The sequence below is a fragment of the Manacus candei genome, unplaced genomic scaffold, assembly GCF_025592945.1.
Source record: "Manacus candei isolate 608988 ecotype Guabito, Panama unplaced genomic scaffold, ASM2559294v1 h1tg000018l, whole genome shotgun sequence".
NCBI classification, from domain to species: domain Eukaryota; kingdom Metazoa; phylum Chordata; class Aves; order Passeriformes; family Pipridae; genus Manacus; species Manacus candei.
Genome location: NW_026138066.1, coordinates 15,577,922 through 15,600,755, shown reverse-complemented (window position 1 = coordinate 15,600,755; position 22,834 = coordinate 15,577,922). Strand labels below are relative to the sequence as shown.

The window sequence follows — 22,834 nt, the reverse complement described above, 5'->3', positions numbered from 1 at the left end:
AAAATGAGGCTCAGTGAAAAGACACAGTATCATGTACAATTTTAGCACTAAAATAACAGGCTAGTTTTCTGCTTTCTCATGTGAAAAAAAGAGCACTTACCACTGTAGGATTTAATATTCATTCAGCAACAATTTTTTTAGTTGGTCTGCTTTCTCACACTGCTGATGTAAAGTAAATGGGATACTAAGTCATCTTAGAAAATGAGATTTGTTCATGGATTTCAGGATGAAGGTGGCAACCTTTAGGCAGTAGAGTTTAGGCAAACATCTCTTCTTTAAGGATAAAGCAGTGGGATGAAAAGGATGCTGTTAGTTTTGGCAGTGCTTGGGGTCCTGGGGCTGGGATGTCATCACCTCAGCCTATGCAGCTCCGTGACTGGGTTTTGGGGACAGGGAGGGGGGCTACACTCTGTGTGTCCCAGCAGTCTTTTTTTTTTTTTAGTGTTTCACACCCTGCTGGAGTCCAGGTGTTGGAGCTTTCTGCTCCCTCCCAGCCTTGCTTGTCAATTCTGGGTGACTTCTCCTGCTCTGCAAACACTACATGCTCTGTGAGCCATTAATCCTGTGTCTGCAGGTGGCCCACTGAGAGACTGAGTAGTCATTTGCCCAGTTCCTCAGCATGACCATTCTGACAAGAGTGTCATTAGCACCTCTGTTGTCTTATTGCATTATTTACTTCAGTGAAGTGTATTCACGCATTTTTTCTGTGTTTTCATCTTTTTTCTTGTGCTCCCCATTTACTCATTTGTTGATCAGAGGTTGCATTTTTATGTGGAACAAAGTTCTCTAATTTTTCTGATAGAATTTTGGCCTTAACCACAGCTTGAAACCAAGTACTTCAGAAAGAGCTGTTAAAATCAAAACCAGGTCCTGGGCATCTGCTTCCTTCTCGTACCCACTACTTGGAGATGCAGGCTCTTGTTTGCCCCATCCTTCCTTTCTGGACACTCTCTGAATGCACCATTCTAGATTATCTAAGTCTAGATTATCCCACAGAACTGGTTTCAGGCACAATCATACATATATGGCTCAATGGGTACAATTTTGGAGATTGGCTGAGGTGGGGGACAAATAGAAATAATTTTGACAATAGCTGGTACTGGAAGAAGAGTAACAACAAGCTGTGGGTTCAGTTCATTTTGTCTCTGTTGGTCTTGGCACAGTCCAACAGTCCAACTGTGTAAATTACTGGGTTTACATGGAATATGTAATCCTTCTGCTGAAATAATGCAACAGTTAAAAAAAATAAGACTAGCATTAGGTGGTACATATCTTTAACTCATTTTCATCCCTAAACAACAGCAAAAAAATCTTTAAGTGAATCCTGCGTTTGAAGCTGAGGTATGATAGGTTAAGGGATATGGGGCTGTATTTCTCTTACAAAGCAAAGATGTCTGAATTCTTGCCTTAGGGGCAAAGGAGAACTCAGTTTGAGCTATAGAGTCCACCTGTGCTCTCATAAATCACTTTTACCTCATTAGTGACCTGAAAATTCAAACAAATCTGATTTAATCATAACTGTTAAATAGGAATTTTTTCCTCTGATGCACTATTTCCTGGATTTCCATTCAAAAAAGTGGATTTATTAAACATAGTTAATCCTTCCTCTCTATGTTAATTTATGACTGTACATTTTCGGTCATGGCTGAAAACAGAAAGAAAGCTGATGATTTCTGCTTTATCCTGCCAAGGCATAGGATGGTGTCTACATTGAACCAAAGCATATATCAGCAAGGTTAAAAAAAGCTGAATGATTTAAATATATCCCTAAGTGGTTGATATTTTTAGCATGTATTGTCGATGATTTCAAATTTAGATTGGAAAAACACATCTATTTAAAATGGCAGGTGGTTTGGTTACTACTAGTGACTTTTTAAAATCTCTTCCCTTAATGTAAATTAAGAGAAAGCAGAGAAGATATTATTGGTTAGTATACAATTTAAATAATTAAAAAAATTATTTTAATACTCCCATTGCTAGCTGTGCTATTTCCCCAGAGACAAATGAATAAAATTGTATTTTGATAGGAGATTCTAATATGTCCTTTTGTTAAGAGACACTACTAGTGCGAAAGGTATTGAGTTTCAGAAAACTGAGTTCAAAATCAGTTTCCAGCTGTTTGGCCATTAATATATTTTGTCCTGTTCCCTTGTTGATTGCTTTAAACTAATGTTCTCCTACACTTCTCTCCCCTGGTGATGATTCAAGAATCCACAAAAACAACAAGGGAAATTGATTGCCTATAAGAAATGCTGCAACTTATTATGCACTAAACAAAGTGAAAATACCAGCCATAGCCCTCTCTGAGTAAATGTAAAGGGAAATAAATTTCCCTTCATCTCATTCAAAGGCAATAATTTTAAATGTCTTAAAGCAGCAGTAGGTATAAAGCCTCTATAAAACTGTGTATTTTGAATAACTTTAAAACAATACTAAACTCATAGGTAAAGCAGAAAGTTCAAGTCTTGCAAGGATAAGACAGATGTAACTACTAAAAACAGTAAGGTAGTAAATTAAAGGAATTTAATGGATGAAACAGAAAAAAAAAAAAGAAAGGAGCAGCAAAAATTTAGGAATAGGACAAATACAAATCCTTTGCTTTCCTGTTAAATGACAGTTGTAATTTACAGGGTTTTTTTGGTTTGGGGTTTTTTTTTTTGTTTTATTTTTGTAGTGGTTAAAATTGCCAAAATAATGCTAGTTTGCACAGCAGTAGGCATTGCCAGTTCTCAAACCTAAAAGCAAACTGTCAGGTCCCGGCTGTCCCCACGCCCAAGGAAAGGCTCAGCTGGCAGGAGGCATGAGGCCAAACACTTTGGGTCATAACTTGGCTGCAGAGGCTGAGCCTCATGTGCTCTGCATCCTGTTTGCACCATGGCCAGGGGACACACCTGCTTGTTTGCTGCAGCTCAAACAACATGGTAGCAGTTCCTTGAGCTGCAGTAACATATGCACTTGCCTGAGTCCCCAACATGCACCTGCACAGTTTTGCAGAGACACTTAAAGTGTTGAGTTGTTGCCTGTGCATTGAAACGGGCTTTGTCCTTTCAACTACTTTCTCCCTTTCCTGGTTTCATGGAGTACAACTTAAAAGAAGACATTAAAGTGTGCAGTACAACGACGATCAGGTCTAACTTCATTTACTGTGTGAATGAAGAAGGGCATCAAAACCAAAATCAGACATGGCATCTTAGCTGTTATCAGATATCTGGTTCATAAGCATATATTCTTGTTTGTGTTTTTAGACAGCTGAAGTGGCATTAGCCAATTTGAAGAATAAATATGAAAATGAAAAAGCAATGGTGACTGAGACCATGACCAAACTACGGAATGAATTAAAGGCTTTGAAGGAAGATGCAGCAACCTTTTCATCCTTGAGAGCAATGTTTGCAACCAGGTAAGGGAAGTGGTGTCCCCATCTGGCTCAGAACTGTAAAAACAAATACGTGTGTACTAAATGACAACAGACTTAGCCGTGTATGTTGGGTGCTTAGGAGGAGAGAGAAATTATTTTCTGCAAGGTCAGAGGTTTGCTGGATGAAGGTGAATGAGTCCTAGAATGCACACTGTGCAAAACTTGCAAGCTTTCAAGTGCTGCTGAGCTGCGTGTCTTGGAAAATAAAGCTGGAGAATAGCAATGTCAATACGACCTTGAGTAAATTGTTATAAATGCCAATATATGCTTGCAGTATATTTGCATTTATAGAGCTTTTTAAAGTGGAAATCAAATAGTAGATTTATGTGGCTGATTTTCCCATTCAGAAGTACGCAGTGATTCTGTCATGTAAAGCTATCGTACGGTTAATGATGATCTTCAGAACCCCATGTTTTCATTACAATGAGATTCATTACTTACCACTAGTAAAATCTATTTCATCAGCCAGCCTATGCTGTAATCCAGCACTAATAATTGTAAGGCCACTGTAATTTCCCACTCCAGCATGAATTCTTATTTTCTCTCACTGTGATTTTCAATTTATTATCTTCTCCTCCACAAAATAAGTTTAACTGATCTTCTGTAACATAGTTCATCCTGGCAGGACAGTAATTAATCATCTTTCATCTTTCCTTCTCCCACACCTTCTTCAGAGAAGCTTTTGGTTTTACACTGAGTCACAGAATCAAGTGGGTTGGAAAAGACCTCTGAGATCCTTGAGTCCAACCTATGACCGGACACCACCGTGTCACCTAGACCGTGGCACTCAGGGCCACATCCAGTCTTTCCTTAAACACTGCCAGGGAAGGGGGCTCCACCACCCCCCTGGGCTGTCCATTCCAATGTCTAATCACCCTTGCTGTGAAGAAATCCTTCCTAATGTACAACCTAAAACTCCCCTGGCGCAACTTAACACTGTGTTACCTAAAAATAATTTTTTTTAAAAAATCCAACATTTTCATCAATAAATTCTTAATTCACAAGTACACAAGCAAATGATTATCCTAAGGAAATTATTCTGTTAGATTAGGACTTTTTCCCCCCCTTATGGTCAAACACAGTGCAAGTTTCTTCTTTGTGCTTTAGTCCACAAATTAAGATGTTGTGCCTCATGTCACCATCTCTCCAGTGCTCCCTGTGGTATATAGGTGCTGTCTCACCACTTCCAGCCTTCTAAAGTCCTTTGTTGCCTCGTCACAGTGGCAGCAGCAGCTGGGAGAGGTGGGAAGGAAAGAGAAGGGACATTTATGTGTCGTGACATTGGTGCTGTGTACAAATTCATCATAGGTTCATCGTCAGAAGAGTTCGTGTAGTGACATAATGGAAAAGAAGACCCAACTCAGCAGGTGGTGTGAACCAAGGTAGCCTGATTGATTTAATTGGCATCTAAAGATTTTCTTCGAGAAAGGAAAGCTCTGTGTGTGTATTAGAAATGCATGTGTTGATCTTTACTTGCAAGCTCATTACTCTAGGAGATACATGAATGTACTAACTCTGTAAGACTCCCTGGAAGGCGGCTAACTCTGGAGGAGAGGAGTGGCATCGTGAGCATAAAGCAAACAAGTGTCTTGCATGGAGCATAAATCATCAACCTACGAGGTAAAAGTAGTTTGCGAAGATTTAGAAGTTAATTAAAGGGAATGTTAGATTGCTGGTGTACTGAATGCTCCTTACCTTATTTGGGCATCCTGAGTGCAGACTTATATGGGTTTAAGGCATATCCTAAAGCTGGTGGGAGACAGCAGCATCTCTTCCATGAGAATTAGGCTTAAATGATGCCATTGATCCGGGAACCTTTTCTAGATGTCTTGTGTGTAGGATGCAATGAAGCTTCTATTTCTCTTCAATGAACTATAAAAGGAGTCTGGGTGACTTACTGAGTTACAGATTTTCACTTTATAAATGTCCAATGTTATCAGAGATAAACCCCAACCAAAGCATCTACTGCTGTTGGTAAACTCCATGCAGTAGTGATTAAACACTCAGTGTATGGCCTATGGAACATATCCCTGCCCTTGAGGTCGTAAGTTTTGCCCAATATTTCCTGAACAGAGTTATAAAAGATTATTCACTACAAGGTCTTGCACATCAGCGTGCTTCTATAGATTTTTCCGTTGTAAAATATTCATTTTCCTTCCTTAGCGTGGAGTTTAATGGCCTTTATAATTAAATCAATCTTCCTAAATGTTCAAATCATTGACTCATTCCAAATAGTCCATTTCGAAGAGCATTTGTTTAAATGACAGTAAGCTGATACATTCTAGAAGTCTGTTGAAGAGGAGAAATCTGTTTGAAAATACAGGACACGTAAGATTCTTGTGCAGTAACATCAGATGCAATAGCAAGCTCTAGCATAAAAAAGCAATTGTTTCATCTTTAGTTGAATAAAACAGTGGTTTCCATGGTTACAGTGCATCACATGGTACTTACTCCAGAATTTGTACCATAGGGAGATCATCCCTCTGATAGTAGGGTTGTATTAAAAATCTGAAAATGATTGCATATCCTGTTTGATAGAACAATATCCTTTCACTTTCATAAACCATCCTTTTCTGCTCATTTGGTCGCCAAATGGATGTTCATTCTGGTGCTGAACTGTTTGGTTTCTTCCTTAAATGCACTGAATAAAGGTCACAACATGTTATAAGGAGGGCACAGGACATCTGTTTCTGGTCTGAACAGCAAAGATAGCACTTATCTCCAAAGCTCCCTTATGCAGAAAGCAGGAGTCCTCCTTTTTATGTATTTTTCCCTGACACTTGTTCATCCTTCCACTCCTTAATTTCTTTCTTCAGTTCATCTTCCTATCAAAAGTCCTTCTGTCCTGCTTGTACTTCCACTTTTCTGTTTTTCCTTCTGGGACTGCTTTTTAACCCGGTCCAAAAAATTGATTCTGATCTCTACAGCTTCCTGCTTCACTTCTGTTATCCCTTTCTGGGATTTATTTACTTCACACCTGTCAAGAATATGTCCTCAATATAGTTCAAGCTTTCCTTTCCCCTACCGCGTCTCAGGAAAAAACCCCACCAAAACCATAAAAAAATCTGTTCTGTGGGATACAAGGGTTTGGCAAAGCAGAGTTGAAGTTTCTATTTCATGCCAGAACCATGTGTAGCCCACCTGATTTGCAGCTCCTGCCTTTAGCCTGCTCGTTTTATCCTGGGCTGCTTCTGGTATTCCCAGACCAGAGAAAATGGTGAGAGCCTTCCCTGCCCCTCCTGTTGTTTCCCCTCACTCCACCCCTGAGCTGCTGACCCAACGTGGGAGCTGTGGGAGTGTGAAGCAGTGAGCAGCACTCATCCAGGGGAAAAATGAAAAATAAATAATAAACTCTTTAAAACATTCATTTTCCAGTCTAGAGTAGATGTTGCCCTGTGAGAGGAAGGGAAGTCCCATGCTGAAGGAGAGAAGGAACTACTTTTAAAGCAGGAACCTAAAGGGATTCAGGAAGCTGATTTTACTGAGTCCCTACACATGCTTGCTTTCCTAGTCTAAAAGGAGATACTTAAAAGGAGAGAACAGGAAATATTACTTCTGCTATTGCCATAGTCCTGACACTGCAGACATGGATCTTATTCTTCATCCATCAAGATGTTTTCTTATGATTAACATTTAAAGGAAAAAGTGTGCTGAAGAGATGGACTAGGAAGATTGGACAGGTCCTGGAGATGAGGAAACTTTTATGAGTGCAAGAAAATTCTGATTATATGGCTAGAGCAGGGAACTGTCACTGGGTTTTAGCTCAAGCTCTGCTGTGATTTATGTTACCTAAATTACGCATAAGCCTGATTCGGTATTTGGTTTACATTCCTAGACGAGAGAGGGAGATGCAACTAGAAATCCCTTAAAATCCTATATAAGCTTCTTGGATCAGTTCATACAAAATAAGTGGGCTTATGTGTCTGTCTGCTTCCTTTCTGAGACAAGAGAAATGAGAAATAGGTGAAACCTTGACTTTTGCTCTGGCAATAAGTAGACCGGCAGACAGCAGGATAACGCTGCTGGTTATTTAATAGTCACTTGTAGGCTACACCTGTCCTGAGGCGAGGGAAGAATTGGGAAAGAGCTCCGACTCAGGAGGACATAACTTTTGTTATTTACTACTATTTGAGTCCTTCTGGAAGGCTGTTCAAAGCCCTGGAGCATCCTGGAGCCCTGCTCAGAACACAGTGGTCTGTATCATGCCAGAAGTCATGTCTTTGAGGAGCTCTTAACCTTTTTCTTCTTCAGTATCCTGTGAGACTTCACGATTGTTTGTCAAACGTGTGGGTGAAAGGCAACATGGATGTGTGTAATGCTTTGTCATTTTTTAATTGGAAACACTTCTCTTTTTATCCCACCCTTGCACATATCTGGGAATATTTCAGTGAAGGGAAATGCTACGGCTGCAGGCAGTAGTTACCTCCCACTATATGGAATAACCTTCAATGCTGCAAACTTCAGGGAGATCTGAGACTGTTAATTCAGCAGTTTCTAAAGTTAATTACGGCCTTTACTTGAATGATTTAGGTTTAACCTTTCTGAATGCTGTTTCTCAAAAAACAAAAAAAAAAAAGCTTGAGCAACAAAACCCGGAGACAAGGGACTGTGTGTTTGTGGTGGAGGTCAGATGACTGGAACCACCCAAACACTGCAGTGAACTGCCAGAAGTGTGGGATTCCTGTTATGGGGAGATTTCTGCGAAGGACATATAATTAATTAGATGGGTTGGAAACTGTGATTAGTTTTGTCTCAAGTATGAGACCAGCTAACAGCATCTAGTATATCCAGATTTCTTGAGCCAACTTGATATAGTTCATAGCAGGCAACAAAAAGGATGTTTGTCTGAGTCTGCTTTAGTAATATCCACTTTCATGGCACTTATGTCTCTTAACTCTTCAGTTGTGCTGTTTTACAAACCAAGTGTTACTTTTAAAAATTTTCAACAGAAAACTATTTGGAAAAAAAAAGATGTCTCCTAGACAAAGAGGAAAATGGGAGAGAATAAGAGGTGGATACAGGATCCATCTGGTTACAAGAACGAGTCTTTAAGACTCTGGCAACACAGACATTAAAGTCAATTAATTTGAAATAGGAATTACTATAATCTACAGAATGCTGATTTCATTCTAGTATCTCTGTCAAGGAAGCTGGCTTAAGCATCAATAGGCATTTCATGGCTTGGAGCAGAAATAGGTGTGCAAGTTGTCTTTAAGCCAACCAGCATTTCATAAATATCTCTCTACTTCAAGGCTTGAATAACAACAGTCATGCTTATTAAGGTCCTGTGAAAGTAAGGTAATGCTGAAACTGCAGATGAAACTGTGTCTTAGTAATTTTGTTTCCAGTACCTGAATTATTCAAAAGGAGAGTACAATATATATGTAAGTGTTTGCGTGTGAAGAATAACTGCAAATTTTGAAGTATGCTTTGTTTCTGTTTCCCAAGGGGAAGATTAAAATTTCAGAGAAATTAGTTCCATCCCTCAGTTTGCAATAATTCAAGTTTAATGCATCACACATTTTGATAAGGAAAACTAAAATAATTTTCTATGCTTGTTTTCTGTGAGTGATACTGATAAAGTTACATCCTCATCCATTACACAATTGCAATTACACAGCAAAGCTACTTAGATTTATACAGATCGCGTGGGAAGGAGATCTGGCAAAAGCTGCATCATTTAATATGTCTTGGATATTGCCACAAGTCTCTGATGGTCAGACAGTATTGCTATCTCTGAATCATCTCTCTGCTGGCGAACATTTATTGCTCTTACTGATTAGATGGTCTATTGCTAACAAACTGAAGCTATTTAGCTTCAAAAAATGACTTAAGACCATCTTGAAATGCCTTGCTCTTCCTGTTAACTTTAGGAATTATTGCTTAAAGCAGAACTAAATTGAATTTGGTCTTAGATATTAACAAAATCATAAGAAAGGTGGCTTTAGTTCTCAGAGTTCAAAAGCAAACGAAGGGAGTTTTTCATGCAGATAAGAGGCTGAGGGTTAAAAAGGAGTTGGTGACCATAGTGATGAACACCTGAGCACACCTCCAAAATATTCAACAGTAAATGTGAAATAACTCTAGATGTAGGGTTTTCTGAATAGTACTTTTTAATCAGTTAACAATGGCAAATAACTGAGGGCTTCTCATTTCCAAAATCTGATGTGTCAAGTGTTCACACTACTTGCAGCCTTCTTTTGTGGTATTTTCTTGAAGTGGATGTTACCATCTATGAAAAATGGTATTATCTAATTAATAGACATTCTTATCATGACTTACTATCAGAACCAGCACCGAAAATTGTTACTTGTGGTCTAACATGGAGATAATCCCAAACCTCCCCTCCAATTGCTTCTTATCTGCACTAGAAATGTATTACATTATGGTAGACTACTCTGTTAATATAGATACAGGTTCTCCTGCTGATTGGGAAGTGTTGGCATTCAGATTCAAGACCAAATCTATTCAAAGTGGGAACAGAAGAATTCGGGCTGTCTGCTTCCGGGATTAGGGTCAGCAAAAGCTTGGATCTGAATCTGCCTCTGTAACTGAAGCCCAGGAGTGTGCTCACTGGTAGAGTTGGTTCTTGGACCGTTTCCCCAGATTTCTGCCTTGTTTGTTCCCCCAGGTGTGATGAGTACGTCACACAGCTGGATGAGATGCAGCGGCAGCTGGCGGCTGCGGAGGATGAGAAGAAGACCCTGAACTCTCTGTTGCGCATGGCTATCCAGCAAAAACTCGCCCTTACCCAGCGACTGGAGGACTTAGAGTTCGACCACGAGCAGTCCCGACGCAGCAAAGGCAAGCTTGGAAAGAGCAAGATCGGCAGCCCTAAAGTAAGTGAGGAGGCATCAGCCACCGTGCCAAGCATAGACACTTTCCTCCTGCATAGTCAGGGCCCACAGCAACCAAACTTACTGGTCAGCAGTGGCACTCAGAGGAAAAGGTATGCATGCAGTGATCTTTACAGTACAGTGCAGTAGCCAGACTTTCATTAAAGTCGTTCACTGAATTGTAAACATAATGATTCTTTTTTTTTTTAATTTATTTTTATTTTTTGGTTTTGTACTTTGACTGGGGAAAAGGAGGTGGGGAGGGTGTGAATATGAAATTCAAAGCCTGGCAACATGTGGTTCTGATCCACCTACTCACTGTTATTTCCTCCTCCTTAATGCAGTGTTCTGAACTATACTCTGTCAGTGTCTCAGTGCATCTTGTATGTCTTTAATATTAAGTGTGAATGTATTTTCTTTAACAAGTTTTCCTTCAGTTTTCCTTAAAGTTTTCTGTCACGAGCATCTGAAATAAAAAAAGGATTGTGCTCTATGAGAATTTCAGTGCTTAACACAAAAGAAACTGCATTTCTTTGTTAAGCTCTGGTGCTCACTTGCTCTTTAGCAGTTCAAAAATAATATGGATGTGTTCACTCAGATCATGTTTTCTACATGGGAGCAAGCAATCTTTTGAAGGGGAATGGCTGCCATTCATAACCTAATGCAAATATTTTTCCATTCAAGCAGTGAGTTCTTGTCTTGTGACTGCCCTGCCAAAGCTTTGTAGGTGTGGGATCTCTATTAGAGAAGTCCAGATAATCATTCCCTTTTCTCATATGCTCTAATCACAATGCAAAACCAAGAGAACATTCAGGGAACTTTGTACATGTCGACTCCAGGATGCTGATATATAACTCAACCTCATCTCTTCCTTCCCTAATGTGAACAAGTATTTCCAAGGCAGGCAAGGTGTCCTGCTCTGGAAATGACATGGGGTGGCAACACTAGTTGGTTTTTACCTGTTAAGCAAGTTAACATGATGTTGTCATTCGCGAGGCTTTGAAAGGTAATTAAAGTAAAACTCTTTTGTTTCCATATGTATTTTTCTTGGATCTCCTGCAAGACTATTCTCACCTTCCCTTTGTGATCAGAGCCATCCCAGGACTTCAGGGACCTACCTCCAGAAATTATTAAGAGCCCCCCCTCATCCCGCCTCCACAGAATCATATCTTCTGAGGGGCCCCCCTTCCATGAGTGAATTCATCCATGGGCACCGTCTCAGCAAGGAAAAAAGGTTAACCGTGGCCATACCAGGTAAACATTTTTTCCTTGGATGCATGTGGTGCTGAGTGGTTAGCAGAGCAGGGGACCCTCCCAGCACTGCAGATGCAATCTAATTTGGGCATCTTCTTGGGGACCTGAAAAGCAAAAATGACGTCTCCTCCTACGTCACCTGTGGCAGGAGATGACATTCTGCTGGCAGCGGCCCAAACTGGTTCCAGATGCAGTGGGGAAGTCCTGCTGTGGTGTTAGGTGGGTGCAGTCTCACTGGCATCCGCAGAGGCTGCACCCCCGTGCCAGGGTGGAGCTCAGTCTGGTGGTCGTGTTGGTAGTCCCCTTGGAAGACACAAAGCCAACAGGACAGAGGAGTCAGATGTGTGAGGACCAGCGAGGGAGTGACTGACAGTGTGCAGGAGCCTATGCAGCGTTTGTCTTCTGCTCACCCTGGAGCACTCAGTCAGGTTTTTCTGAAGGGTAATGTTAAACTCACAGAAGGCTTAGTTTATATAAATTGAATCATGAAGTTTATCTTTGCAGGAAGCTTTTGCTCCTAATTTCCTGCCCAAATGTAGTATCCACTTGGAACAAGGCGAAGAAAGGAAATGGAAACTGGAATGCCGTTTCAAAGGTTGAGACATCTTTCTTTGCCTGACAGACAAGCTAATAATTACTTTTTCTTTTGTGCCTGAGCAGAACCTTTGGCCTTTAAATGTGCACAGTCTTGTTTGGTGGTAATTTTCATTATTTGTTTTGAAATTTGTTATACACAAAAAAGAATAAGTAGAAAACATAGAAGCTAAACCCCTAAAGTGGTTTCTGCTCAAAAAAATGCTTATTCTGGAAAGCTGAGCAGTACCCTATAGTGTGTTAAATTTCTCACCCAGTGCCATCAATATCACAGCTGCCTTTGAACCATGCAAGTAACACCCACTCCAAAGAAAAGTGTAAAACTGCAGACAGTCTAAACAAGACATTTTCCTAAGGAGTGTTGCAGAAAATAAATCAAAAGAGGTGTCTCCTGAGGAGAAAAACGTGTAAGTGGGAGGAAAGAAGCATCTTATAGAACATCACAGATGTGTGGACCACAGATTGAGAAACACTGACACAGTTTTTTTTTTTCCAGTAAGAGAGGCCAAAGGATAAAGCAGCCTGAAAAGAAGAATTGTCCAGAAAATTATGTTTGCCTGGAGTCTTACCTGTCACTTTAGGTACATCTCTACATGTTCAGAGTATAAGGGTCTTGAGACAGAGTTGTTGATTTATGTTATGGTTGTCCTTAGGAATCTACAACAGTCCCAGCTTTCTGAATGCATTTGTCAGAATTTTACACCATCACATGGCCTTAGGCTCAGCTTGTGAGACTGACAGGTTCAAACCTGAGATTTTTCTGAGCACTCAGATTCCAGTGTTAGCAGAGCCCATCTTAGAATCAGGTTGAAGATTAAGTAGTGAATTTTTCAGTTCTTACCAGTTTCTGGAAGATTTCTTACGGTTGTTAGCAGATGAAAGGAATGATGCATCAAGTAGGATTTTTTTTTGCCATCTGTCTAATTATCTGTTTTGTGAAGGAACAGTGAAGAATATTATTCTTCTGCCTTTACAGAGAAAGTTTAAAAGCCTTGTATCAGAAAGAGTCTCTGTTCTCAGATGACTTGTGCAGTCAAGCAAGCCAGCAAGAAATGTAGCAACCCACACCTGCTTCTTCATAAGAGAGGGTGCAAAAGAGCAGCATCCAAACTCAGACACTATGGAGCCAAGTGTAGCTTAGCTTGAGGCTGAGTCCTCAGGAGTGGAGTAAGAATGAATCAACCCTACATTAAATGGAAGCATGTTTTGGTGTTTTTTCTTTTAAATTTGTGAACTATTTCCTTCACACAAATATTTCAGCCATGTTATGTGAGTGAATCTATCCCGTCCTTTCATTAGCGCTCAGTGTTGTGGGGACTGGGAAGCTGTAGCTGGGAATGCGTTTGAGGGAGACCAAGAGCCAAAACAGCTGAAGTTGGCAGAGGGAGAAGCCCAGCAGGCTCCCCTGCCCCATGCTCCCCATCCAGTAGCAAGCTGTGCCTGTCTTTCTTTGGCACCTTCTTCTGGACTTGGTGCTTGGCAGAAGAGACTGCCTTCACTATGCTCTGGGCCCAGCTTTGACTCCTGCTAGTAGAGGGAAAGCTGGACTGCTTTTGCTGCCTTTTTCAGAGGAAGACCAGATGAATTGAAGATCTCTCAAGAAAGAGATTCTTATTTCCTCATCGATTTCCGTTTGATTGCCCTCACCTTTAAATCAGCATGCATGTCTCTCTGACATCAAGCTGTGACAGCATGACTTGATCTGGGCTTTCTAATCGAACTAATAGCTCCTAACTGCCCACAGGGGCTAAAAATACCACTCAGTCCTTTTTCAAAGTATCATGTTCCATTTCTCCTAGGTAACGGTAAGCATTTTGCTTTACTGTTTGTTACTTTTTTTTGCTTCTGTTCTGCTAAGATGTATTTTTACACTTTCAAGTCTTTATTCTTCTGATAGGCAGAAGCAGCTTGTACATGTCCAGCACAATTCCAGCCTACCTTTGCATGTGTTTGTGTTTGTTTTCATAACTACATGAAAAAGTCAGGGCATATAGAAAGCCTAAAGCTCAGTTCAAGTGTGAAACACTATGAAAAATGACCTTTCCTTTGCAGTTGTGTTCAAACTCCTTGAATATAAAGTCACTAGGTGCCTCTTAATATACCACAGTCCCAAATATGAAATATGATTCTCTCAACCTCTTCAAGGAAAGACCAAACCAAAAAAGGTCTCCTGTAGTATCTGCTTTGACATCACTTCTCTGTCAGATATTTTAGCATGGAAATTCTAAAATTGAATATAAAGCTCTGTTATTTTAGCTTAAATTTAAATCAAGATCCTTGTGTAGATGATGCACCTGAAGAAAAAGGTTTCCCAACAGGCTTATGAAATGGACAATAACCAATGGCTGCAGCATTCTCTCTTAAACAGAGTCAACAACAAACCACCTGAGAGTCTCCTTTGTTGGAGTGCCCCCCAAACAAACTGTGGTAGATGCTTCTTTCCCTGTTGTTTATGCCTGGTATTTAAAGTCCCACACAGGAAAACGCTGCAAAAAGTAAAGCATTTCATATTTTGAAGGAATTCAGATCATAAGATCATAATGGGCAATCCTTTTCCTTTTAGAGAATTCTGTAGGGTGATATATTTTATTTTATCAAAATAGAAAAAAAGGAAAGTAGCCTTAAGATGTGACACATTTCTCTCAAATTCCAAGCCCAGCTGAGGTCAGATGTTTAGTTGAAATAAGCCAAACTAGCCCCATGGGTTTCAACAGAACTGTGCTAGTTTACTGCAATCCCAAGTTTTTGTTTTGTAGGTTTTAGATTTTATTGTTCTTCATTGTTACAAGAGCATTTCATAAAATGGCTCTTCTAAAAACTTTAAAAATAAAAATCACTGCAAAAGTAGGTAATTTTGTGGAGTTACTCATTTCTGAAAGCACATTAAACCTGAAAGCCTGCTTGCTTTTCAGATGTCTTTCAAGAGTGATTTGCAGCCTGGCATTTAATTCTCTCAAGACGAGACTAATGGGGAAGACAAAGACAGCCCAAGGAATGCTACATAATAGTATCACAACTGCTCAAGCACTAAACTCATTACCTATCATGCATAATTAAGAGTATTTAATAGATACTCTTACTATAAAAGTATTCCAAGATTAATTTCTGCTGTAGCTCTATGCTTACAGGCAAATCAAATATGAATCACAATAGGATACAAATAACTAGCTCTTGTTTGTCGGTTTGTATTCTTACCTTAAAATGTAACTTAATTTATAAAAACTCTATCCCAAAGGAAATTCCTATAGGGTGTCACCAAGAGCTAACTTACACAGTCTGTAGGTAGACAGTACTTTTTAAAGCTAACAAGGAAAATGAAAATACAAAATCTCAATCACCCAAGTGCTGAGGTCTCCTAAGTCTTATAATTGAATCTTTCAGCTGGAACTTGAGGGAAATTACTTAAGAGTTGTCTTTGCTAATTGACACACTGGAATTGGTTTAACATGTGAAGAATGGGTGAGAAACCTAGGAATGTACTGATCTGTTTGATGTAGCACAAACAAAATTTAACACAGCAAGGAGCAGAGGGTCTTCTGAGTAGGGTGGCCCTTAGTGTTATAAGGCCTTAAGGGCTTTTAATAAGTCATGTGAGGTGTTGAGCAGCCTCTCCTGGCTCAAGGGATGAGGAATACGCTAATGGTATTTTAATTTTTTCTTTCTGGATTTTGAGCTTTTTCAAGGTATAGTGTGTAGGGTGTGACTTTCAGAAATATTCTGTAAAAGGTAATCAGAAGCTCATGTTCCTCCTTCTGTATTTTTCTTAAAATAACATTAAAGTGGAACTTACCATGTGGGGCAAGATTGTTGGTTTCAGCTCCTCCTTCTTGCTGCTTCATCTTGTTTAGGTAGTGTGAAGATACGGGAAAGCATCTTCAAAAGGAGTGAGTAGAAGCCCTTGATAGGAAATGAAGCTCTCTTTACCCTCCCCTTTTGGATGCAGGGGTTGGGAAAATGACCAGGGAGGCTCAGGCTGACACCACTCTGCACAGCAGAGGCTGTCTGTAGATGTGTGCCTGTGTACCTTACACCATTGGAAAGGTAGGGGGAACAAATTTTTTTATAGCATTTCATTGTGTGTTGAAAAGGGTTTAAGTCAGAAGTCTTTAGCTGTGCACAGTTTTGTTCGTTTGTTTGGTTTTTTGGGGGTTTTTTTTAGGAATATTTTGCCAAAAATAGTTCCAGAAGCTTTGCTTTTGAGCTTAGGTACCAATGTCAGAAAGCTCCTCACAGATTTCTAAATCTTGCTGCTACAGGCATTACTTCAGTACCTCAACTTCGCTTTTTTCAGGCACTTCTCAATTTTGAAACAGCAGGACTGTTAGAAATTTGTAGAGGAAAACATGGCTTCCTTTAAAAAATGGTTATGAAAGAAGTCCTTTGAGGAGCACTAACAACTCAGAACTAAATTTTGTCAGGAGGGTGCTTTGCAGATCTTTATGATTGCTCGGGTCACCCAGTGAAGAATTTTAAATATTTCTTACTTCTCCTTTGTGAAGGAATTTTATAGATTAATGAAGAGGAAAATCAACATGACTAGGATCTAGAGACCTCTTTCTATGCTGATTTTATGTTAAATAATGTTGTTCTGAGTTCCAAACAGTGTGGGGTTTTCTATATATTAGGTGAAACAGTTTATTCTTGAAAAGCAGGATAAGTGATTAACCAAGGCACAGCTACTAAATAGGATATGCAGACATAAAATATATAACTAGTCAGGCTAGTCTACTCTGAATTGTTCACTCAGGAAAGTTTGTTTTGCTTCATCCAAGCAATCCAAAGCATGAAAGTTCTTCAGAACCATTATGTTTTTTTAAAAAAACCCACAACTTTATTCTGGGAATGCAAATTTATCCAAGTGCAAATTGCCCTTTGCTTCATTAGAGATCCATGGATGATTCTTCTGAGTCCTTGGCTATGAGTATGTTGTATTTTACCTACAGAGAATGTACTTGCACTGATGGTGATCCTGTACCTGCAAGATGTCTCTGAGCTTGTGCAATTAGGCAGGCTACTGGCTGTTGTAAGGCTCCTGCAATATTGGCCTAATCTGTCTCTTCGTGGAAAATGTATTTTATATGTTTTTAGTAGGATTTTTTAAAAATCAGATGTAAGAATTTTTTTAACCCAAATATGATGCTCTTCACAAAAAGGATAATTCAGTCATTATTTACTTATTATCTATGTTCTCTTTTTTGTTCTGCATTGTCCTATTTTCTGTGGGTTCTGTAAACATGCCATATTTGTGTATATATGTGTTCATTGTTTAATGAGCGGTATTAGTGCATATATACAGATATATGTACATATCTTCCTGCTCTCAGGGCCATGTCCTGCATCTGATATGCTCATTCAACTAAGCTTGATGAGCATTGCATATTTATGCCATTTCAAGCATGGTATGTTGTTCTTGTGGAGGCCGTTTTGAATTTGAAGAACAATGTCCTTGCCAAGGACATTAGTTGGCTGTGACTGATGAAGGATTCAGCTGGCTAAATGTACTTTTACCTCTTGGTGCCACTGTGAACAGGACCTTTTCACTCTGTGCTTTTCCTCTCTTGCATTTAGCTCTCCAATTATCACTGATGAGACCAAACCCATACATTTCATGCTGATCAATATAATTTAGCTACTTCAACATAATTTAGCTATTATTGCATGAATTCACTGCAGTTCTACAAGTTTAATTTAATTTCTACTGATGTTTTTTCACTATATGTAGAAAGCAATTCCAAAACAAAACTTATTTTTAATAGAAGTTTCAGTCTGTTTGAAAAAACATAAAACCCTAACCAAACATACAATGAAACAAATGGATTGCAGTGAAATCCATGCCTTACTTTTGTATATTTTCATTAAAAGGCTATTGACATTTTTTTCTCTGTATCTAAGCTATGACATCATTGCTGGATGGAATGGTTAATATTAGCATCATTTGTTGAAGTTCTCCAATAAATCTTATTAGACTTCCAGTTGTTTCTAACTAAACAGGTATGCAGGTGACACATCAAATCTTTAAGGTGTGTTTCCAGATATTTGTTGCTTTCTATGAAAATTTTTGGCTTTGGAGTCCAGTCCCAGCAATTAACTAAAACAGAGATTGAAATATCTTGACAATGTTGGCAACAAAAGTCATCTGTCTTTATCTTCTTTTATGACAAGGTTTAATGTGGTTTCATGACTTATTGATTTTTGCCATTAAAATGCACAGGAATATTCAATATTGGGCTTCTCTCCTCATAAAATAGGCAAAGCTGAAATGAGTCTCTGTTTAAATTAGACATGCTGATATTTTAGCTCTCTAATAGAGCAGTTCCTTGGGATGTTGTGGTGTATGGAGTAAGCTCACCAGCCATTCTTTAACCTGGATACTAAGACTAGTATCCTTGATTGTAAGTATCTCCCTGTCTGCATTTTTTAGGGATATGGAACCTTAAAATTGTAACTTATGTTGTTTCTTCCAAAGCCTACTAAAGTTACCATTTCCACTGGCTTCAAATTTTGGATCAGGCCCTTCTTTCCCCATAAAATAGTGCAAGCATTTTTGGTCTGGATGATTTTGTGACCATCTGAAATGTATCCTTATTTTACGTTTCCATGGTAAATAACAAGATCAAAGTGTGATAATTTATGTAATTTTAAAACCTTTCTTTTCCTCTTTTGAAATGTTTAAAATGTGTGTGTCTTTTAGTAAGTATTTCATGAATCATCAGACCTTTTTAAATGTGCTTTTATGAACTGTATAAAAGAAAGGAATTGAAGATATATTTTTCTGCTTCTACCATTTCCATTTCTGCTGTTTTACTAACCCATTATTTAGCTTCTCAATAGATTTAATGAGGAATTATTTAAAGCATTCATAGAAACCATTTGAGAACATAAACACATCGTGATATTGAAAATGTGAAAAAATATACAGAGCTGATAAGAAACCTCTTAATGTTCTTAGTCTTTAACTGGAGAAAAATGCTAATTTTATTAATGACAAGGTATTATTTCTTTTTTAAAAGTTATTCTTAATACAAGCTACAGGAGAGGGCAAGGCTGGGATATAGCTTTATCACTGTACTTCGAGCTAGCAGACACATTAACACTGAAACATGGACTGATGGCGGAACAGCTCTCTAGATTTGGGATAATTCAAGTCAAAAAAAAAAAATAGAAATTAAGTCATGCAGAATAGATAAATCAATGGGAAAAGCACTCCATATAGTGTAGCTGTTGTATAGATGAAAGAACTCACCAGAACATAGCCAAGAGACCTGACATGTTCTGGAAAACCACTGAACCAGTGACCTACTAAACCATGTCTGTCAGTGTTGTGTGCCAGGCAGTGCATGAACTTGTTAGTGATGCTCCATGAGCTGGTTTGTGGAAATCAGCAAGATAAATAGTGTTTCCCTAAACACCATAAGCAAATAGCTATTAAATTCCCTTCCTGCTCTTACTCTTGAGAAGCATTCGACAGAAAGCCCTCTGTTATGTTAACTCTGTCTGACTATGTCCTAAAGGTAAAGAGTTGAGAGGAGGAGGAGCAAGAGAAGGGTCCATGTTAGGAATTTGGGAGTGTAGAAACAATGGAGCCTCCCTTGCAAGAAAAAGAATGGACATGGGGAGATGACAGGAGATGAGGATTTCAGATGCATCCTACTGCTGTTCTGTTGCCTCTTAGGGCAATATATAGATATTGGTAGATAATGGGAGTTCAGCAACATGCTTACATGTTTTACTCTTCAAATAGTTTTTGAGAAGACTAAGAAATAAGTAGTGGAAGAACTGATTGTTGTTAAAACTTCTCCAAACAAAAGTAATCTAAGACAACAAGTTTCTCTGAGTAGCAGGCTTAAGATGTGAAGTCACCTGTGTGCTTGCAAGACTTGTCATAGGGATTTCATAGATCAGCTTTACCATGAAGAAATGTGAAACTGATATTTGATTGGTATATTTGTCTATCTCCACTCAGTGATCCATTATTCAGTTTAATAGGAACAGAAGTAAAACTCAGACAGTGGGAAATCCCAGGTAATCTGGGTGCTGGGAAATGTGCAGGAGCTAACTTGCACCTGGTGAACTTTATTAAGCTGCCCATGTGGAGCTGTGCCAGGAGAGGGCTGGCTCTCATGGAGTGGTACAATGGCTCAGTCCTCCCACTCTGCTAGTTTTGCTCCTAGGCCAGGACAAGCTGAGTCAATCCTGCTCTGAGCAAGCTGGGTTAGTTAGGCCAGCCAGGCTCCACATGGAATCCCTGTGGCTGCTCCACTATAGTCCTCTCCTTCCAGTGACAGCCTGAAGAAACACAGAGCTGCATCCAGTTTGCATCTGGCAGACTGATCAGTTGGGGCTGTGTGTAGGGCAGAGGTAACTGTGTTATATCCAGACCCAAACTGACCCTGGAAATAGGAGGAGGGAGAGGCTCTTCTAATCTTTGACCTATACCATTGTTTGTGGCTTTTTCTGAAGGTGTCACATCTGTCCCCTCGCCAGCTGTTCTTTGTGATGACCATTACCTCCTGGAGTTCCTCTTGGCCTTGAGGAAGGTCAATTTTCTTGGCATCCATTAGAAAAATGGAGATAAATTATAAATGAAACTAGCTAGTCAAAGAACTGTATAAACTTATGTCCCCATCATTCCTGGATATAAACAGTTTTGGGACTTTTCTCATCTTATCAGATTGCAGCTTGAAAGCATCTCTACAAATCTCAGCAAGGAGGACAAGTATTTTTGTACCCTCTGCCACATTCTTCTTGACATCTCACATTTGTCTTTTGGTTTTGAAATTTTCCTTGTTCTTTGTCTTTGAGCAAAGAGGATTGATTTATTGTCTTTGTAGGTCTCGCTCTGTTTCTACCTCTGCACAACTAGAAGACTACAGATTTGTTCTTTGCCCACCACTTTCAGCTCATGCTATTAGCCACTCATTCTTTCCCATTAAATTGACACCTCAGGGAAGAAAACTATTCATTACCATATTAATGGAGACAGCTTATTTTTCAAGTAAACTGCTAATAGCAACTTCATAGACATGTTATCAAATTCCTCAAGCTTGATGGAGCAAGTTCAATTGACATTGGGTAGTGTAACACGAAACGAGAGAGCTTGAGAACTTTTACCTAGGAAAGAAGGAGTTTCTGTTGGCCTGATGTGGTCCATGAGATTCTAGGAAGGGTTTGTTTTAATAGACTGAAAAAACCTCAATCTCATATTTTGTCATAAGCATTTCTTGACAGCTTTTTATTTATCAAGAACAGACTTTTCCCAAAGTTTTCATGTCAGAAATGCTAAATAGGTAACAGTACCTGTTGATTGGTTTGGTTTTTGACTCTCAGTTTTACCCTTTCAGATAAAAGGAGGAAAAAAGAAAACTTTTTATTGATTAATGAACTAAACACAGTTAAAAGTGTGTTATGCTTAGGTTTGGATTCTGACTAGTCTTGGTTTTCGACAGCACTATGTAGAGATTAGTAATTTACTGAGTGACAAAATGTGCTGAAATGTTCCATTGCAGTGTGCTGGGTCCTGAGCAGGTGGGACTGAAAATGCTTGCACATAGGGTTTTCACTGGGGACATTGCTGATGTCAACAGAAGGCATGCCCATCTCTCAGACAGTAATAACCCAGTAAAGCAGACCTGTGTTGATTAGAGTCACCCAGTTCACAGACTGAAGGGCAGAGCACACCTTGTGACACAAGGGAAATGCATTGGGTTTGTGGCTGAGCCAAAGGGAAGCACAGGAAAATACTTTTTTGGGTTTTTTTATGAGATTTGCTCTCAGCACATAATTTATAGCAGCACATTCAGTGCTCATGTGAGCAGATGTAGTTTCTCTGAGCTTGGGTTTTTTTTAATGCTCTTACATCAGGAGCTGATTAGCCTGATTAGGACTAAGCATTAGATTCCAAAGAAAAATCAACAGTGGCTAATCAGTGAGAGGAAATCTCAGAGCCCTTTACACCACCATTGCCAGTAAATGGCTAAAATGGTAAGAACCAGAAAGTTGAAACAGGACTAATGTATAGCATAAGTCAAGCCTCAAAGCTCCAACAGATCCAGTGGTGAATGTTGTCTAATACTGCCACAGGACTCTGCAGCCCCAAGTCCTGCTGAATTCAGTGAAAACTGGCATGTGAATTTCAATGTACAATAGCTCCTCTTTGCCTTCTGTGGTTGAAATGATCACTAAAATTCATTTCTTTGTTATAAAGTTCATAGAATTGTAAAAGGACTCTTAAGGGATCAGTCAGCCCAGCTCCTGCTCCTAAGTGATTTCTTTCCTCACAGTAAATGGAGATGATGGAGAAGTAAGATAGTCTGTATTTAATAACTTTCTTAATCATTTTGTTGGTCATAGTCTCAGAAGATAACCCAAAAAGTGTAATCTGTGTGTTCCCCAAGTATCTTCTGCATAAATTACAAACTGTCCTTTCACTCTGTAACTTGATTGACAGTCCCTGAGATTTGAAAAATACAGGGAACAGGCTTCTTCCAATGTAATTTTAAAATTTGTTTTTATTTTTCTAATAAAATAAAGCATGTCTTTCCTACCTTGTCTTTATGGCATGTGACATTGACCACAGAATTAGTAAAGACATCTTTGAAACTTCTAGCCTTCAGCACAGTATTTCAGAAAGAAGCAAACATTGACTTGAAACAAGCAGGAGTTCCTTAGTAGAAAGAAGTCATTTTATGATTGTCATGACATTAGAGAATAGCGTTATAAACCCTCCAAAATACTT

The 22,834-nt window shown here is 39.2% G+C and overlaps 1 protein-coding gene across 6 annotated transcripts in view; it reads left to right on the top strand.

The window, feature by feature from the left end:
* The window catches only part of BICD1 (BICD cargo adaptor 1), a 171,063-nt gene that overhangs the window by 134,193 nt on the left and 14,036 nt on the right, over positions 1-22,834 (top strand). For 2 of the 6 annotated variants that reach the window (XM_051784536.1, XM_051784534.1), the window contains exons 6-7: positions 3,246-3,397; positions 10,047-10,254. In XM_051784536.1, coding sequence (XP_051640496.1) covers positions 3,246-3,397; positions 10,047-10,254 — 360 coding nt within the window. Of the gene's footprint in view, positions 1-3,245; positions 3,398-10,046; positions 10,365-11,314; positions 11,506-11,779; positions 11,789-22,834 lie in introns of those variants that run through there. The other 4 variants (XM_051784537.1, XM_051784533.1, XM_051784532.1 and 1 more) reach the window with 4 other exon arrangements.